General features: G+C 62.0%; 1 protein-coding gene across 1 annotated transcript in view; it reads left to right on the forward strand.

Annotated features, from left to right (window-relative positions):
• The window catches only part of PVRL1 (poliovirus receptor-related 1 (herpesvirus entry mediator C)), an 82602-nt gene that overhangs the window by 52891 nt on the left and 25403 nt on the right, over window positions 1–4308 (forward strand). Inside the window, exons 2-5 of the mRNA XM_015560626.1 lie at window positions 504–854; window positions 1366–1668; window positions 1933–2050; window positions 3713–3864. Coding sequence (XP_015416112.1) covers window positions 504–854; window positions 1366–1668; window positions 1933–2050; window positions 3713–3864 — 924 coding nt within the window. The remainder of the gene's footprint in view (window positions 1–503; window positions 855–1365; window positions 1669–1932; window positions 2051–3712; window positions 3865–4308) is intronic.

Genomic DNA, 4308 nt, shown 5'->3' on the forward strand with positions numbered 1-4308 from the left:
TGCCTCCGCCGCCCCACTCTGGGGGGATCGAGCCCACACCCCAGGTGCATGCCCTTGACCAGAATGGAACCTGGGACCCTTCAGTCTGCAGGTCAACGCTCTATCCACTGAGCCACACCAGCAAGGCTCATCTCAGTATTTTTCAGTGTCACCCAGTGTTTTTATAACAAGCACGTATTCTGTGTGTAATCAGAATAAGGAGAATATTCCCAGCTGGCGCGGCTCAGCGGTTGAGCGTCGACCTATGAACCATGATTTGATTCCAGTCAGGGCACATGCCCATGAGGACTTGATCCCCAGTGTGGGGTGTGCAGGAGGCAGCCAGTCAATGACTTTCTCTCATCATTGATGTTTCTCTCTCTCTCCCTCATCTCCCTGAAACCAATAAAAATATATTTTAAAAAAAGAATAAGGGGAGTGTGACTGCTGGGAAAGGGAAGATGGTCGCAGGGAGCGGGGTGGAGGGCGTGCCTGCCCTGACCCTTCCCCTCGCCCTCGCCCAGGTGCCCACGCCCAGATGGTGCAGGTGAACGACTCCATGTACGGGTTCGTCGGCACCGACGTGGTGCTGCACTGCAACTTCGCCAACCCGCTGCCCAGTGTGAAGATAACCCAGGTCACCTGGCAGAAGGCGACCAACGGCTCCAAGCAGAACGTGGCCATCTACAACCCGGCCATGGGCGTCTCGGTGCTGGCCCCCTACCGCGACCGCGTGCAGTTCCTGCGGCCCTCCTTCACCGACGGCACCATCCGCCTCTCCCGCCTTGAGCTGGACGACGAGGGCGTCTACATCTGCGAGTTTGCCACCTTCCCTGCGGGCAACCGAGAGAGCCAGCTCAACCTGACCGTGATGGGTGAGCTGGCCCCTCCCTCCCCACAGGCGAGGGCCTGCGCTGGGTGTGGCCTCCGTGTGTTTCAGGGGCCCAGACACTCTCTTCTGTTGGCGAGCTCCCAGGGCTCCAGGCATGGTACCTCCAGTCCCTCTGGCCTGGCTGCCCACAGGTCCTAGGGGTTGGGGGCAAGGCCTGGGCTCTGAATGGAGCTGAGGGCCAGTATTCAGGCTGCAGCCCCACTGTGGGGCCACTGGTGGGTGGCAGAAGGCGTGCAGAGCCTCAGACGCCACGGGAAAGAGGGCTGCAGGAGCCATTGCCTGGATCGTGGCCTGCCTCCCAGAGGCCTGGGCCTGCCCGAGAGGGTGCAGATGGTGGAGCAGAGGTCGGTCATGCAGAGTCCCGGGAGGGGTGCCGGGAGCACAGCGATAGGGACAGCTACGGAGTCCTGAGCGAGGCCTGGCAGGGGCACCCCACCCGGGCCCCTCTGCCCGGGCATGAGCGCCAGGCCCATGGCTCCCCCCACTTCCCGCAGCCAAACCCACCAACTGGATCGAGAGCAGCCAGGCAGCGCTCCGTGCGGAGAAGGGGCGGGACGAGAAGGTCCTGGTGGCCACCTGCACCTCGGCCAACGGGAAGCCGCCTGGCGTGCTGTCCTGGGAAACGCGGCTGAAGGGGGAGGCTGAGTACCAGGAGGTCCGGAACCCCAACGGCACGGTCACCGTTGTCAGCCGCTACCGCCTGGTGCCCGGCCGGGAGGCCCACCTGCAGCCCCTGGCCTGCGTCGTCAACTACCACGTGGACCGCTTCCGGGACAGCATCACCGTCCACGTGCAGTGTGAGCGGGGGCAGGTGCGGTGGGCGGGCCTCCCTTCTCCTGTCACCCCCCAGCCCCTTTTCTCCCCTCCCACCTCTCCCCTTCCTCTGCCCTCTCCCCTCTCCTCTTCCTCCTCCTCTGTTCCCCACGTTGTACTGTGATCTTCCCACCCCTCACGCTTCCCCTCTCTGGCTGGTTCCGTGCCACTGTCAATGCCACCCCTTCGCTGTCTGGGGTCCCCCGGCCTCACGTCCTGCTCCTCTGACCTCGTTCTTTTGGCCACAGATGAGCCTGAGGTGACCATCGAAGGGTTTGATGGGAATTGGTACCTGCAGCGGATGGATGTGAAGCTCACCTGCAAAGCCGACGCTAACCCCCCGGCCACCGAGTACCACTGGACCACGTGAGTGCGAGGGCCGGCCCCTTGGGTGCCTGCTGGTCACAGAGGGCCCCACCCAACCTCAGAAGCGTGAGCCAGGGAGGACATTCAGGTCTAGGCTCAGGTTTCTTGGTGAGAAGGGGAATGGACCGTGAGAGGCCTGAGTGAGTGACAGCGTTGGTCAGCGGGACAGACCGGTCGGCCAGAGGCTCACCTTGTGACCTCCCCCTTCTGCTCCTAATAATGCTGCCTTTCCCGCAGGTGATTCAGTCTGAGTCGCTGCCACCCCAGCCCCCAGCATTTATTTCTGTCCAGGTGTCCCCAGGAAAGCTGGCTTTCTGGAGCCTTTCAGACCTTTGTTCCTCCTCCAACACCCCCATGTTCTCAGGGAGGAGGCTGCCGTCAGCCCAGAGCACCTGTGTGCCGGGGGCTCCTCCCATGTCCCGTTGTCCCTCTCCTGGCCTCACGGGCCTCAGGCCTGGTCCTCAGGGCTCTGTCCCCTCCAGTGGCCCAGTGCGGCCGCCAGCTCTCCTGGAGAAGGGCTGTGGGGTAGGGAGGCCGCGGAGGAGCCGACACGGTGGGCAGAGACGGCTGTCTAGGTTACATCTACATCTTTTTCTTTTTTTAAACACATTTATTATTTTTAAAATATATTTTTATTGAGCCCTCAACCTGGGCCTGTGCTCCGACCAGGAATCAAACCGGACCCTTCAGTCCGCAGGCCGACGCTCTACCCACTGAGCAACACCAACCAGGGCTCCACATTCCTTTGCAGGAGGGAGAGGGCACTGGGCACCTGCCGCCGCCCTCTACCTCCTGGAACCGGAAGTGCTTCTGAAGGTGTGAGTGCGTGGGGCCTGCTCGCCATGTCCATCCATGGGCCCCCAGCTGTGGAGCCCACGGAGTAATCGCTCTGCGGCCTTGGCGATCAAGAGGAAGGAAGTTCCCTATGTTCCGGAAACTTCTAGGCCTGTGACATGACCAGCAAGAACACAAGAGAGGGACATGGAACAATTCCTGAGCCTGGGTCACATCTCCTTACCCAAGTAGCTTGTTAAAATGCAGATAGCCAGCCCGGCCGGCATGGCTCAGGGGTTGAGCGTCGACCTATGAACCAGGAGGTCAGGGTTCAATTCCTGATCAGGGCACATGCCCAGGTTTGCAGGTTCCATCCCAGTGTGGGGCGTGCAGGAGGCAGCCAATCAATGATTCTCATCACTGATGTTTCTCTCTCTCCCTCTCCCTTTCTCAAATCAATAAAAAAATTTTTGAAAAAATACAGATCTCAGGCCATGGCCCCAGTGGTCCTGCTTTAGTAGAGCTGGGGCGAGAGCCCAGACATCTGTGTGGTTAACCAGGTCAGCAACCAGGAGCCACGAGTGTTAGAAAGAGCGCCGGCAGGCGTCCAGAGAGTGGCCGAAGCTCCAGTCCTGCCCCTATTGGCTTTCCTTGGCCTTGACCCTCAGGGCCCCCCACCTGTACAGCGGGGCTCCCATCCCCGGGAGCTTCCGGGCAGTGACAGTCAGGAGGGAACGGCCGAGGCCCAGAGCGCTGCCCATGCAGGAGGTGGTGGTGGCTCTCCTCTGACTCCTTCTGAGCCAGACCCGCCCGCTCACTGCTGGGCTGGCGCCAGGTGGTGGCAGGAGGGTCCTGAACCGCGTGCCGCCCCCCCCCCACCCCCCGCAGGCTGAACGGCTCTCTGCCCAGGGGCGTGGAGGCCCAGAACAGCACCCTCCTCTTCAGGGGACCTATCGACTACAGCCTGACGGGGACCTACGTCTGCGAGGCCACCAACCCCATCGGCACCCGCTCTGGCCAGGTGGAGGTCAACATCACAGGTGGGAAGCCGCACCCTCCCGCCCCCCTGCCCCCCCACTGCTCCTCCACTGCCGCGTCCCCGCCTTCTGGTTGCTTTGTCACAGGAAGCTTATGCCTCCTTTTCCTGCATCTCCCATTCTCCTGGGAACCCTGGCCTTTCTCTTTCCTCGTTCATGGCTGTGAGAGACAGTCGGGAGGCCCTGAGCAGGAGGGGGTAAGTGCTGTTCACAGCAGAGCTGCTTGTGGTATGGGTGTGAGCATCCACCCTGGGCTCTGCCAGCAGCAGCCACTGTGGAGGCCAGCTTGAGGGAGGGGGGGTTGCAATGGAGCTAATTTCCAAGCTCTCCCTCTGGGGTTCAGGGAGCTCCCATGTGCTGGAGGAGGAGGCCGGCCTGGAGGAGGAGGAGGGAGCCGGCCTGGAGGAGAGGGGGCCTGCCTGGAGGAGGAGGGGGCCGGCCTGGAGG

Source organism: Myotis davidii, unplaced genomic scaffold, assembly GCF_000327345.1.
Source record: "Myotis davidii unplaced genomic scaffold, ASM32734v1 scaffold355, whole genome shotgun sequence".
NCBI lineage: Eukaryota > Metazoa > Chordata > Mammalia > Chiroptera > Vespertilionidae > Myotis > Myotis davidii.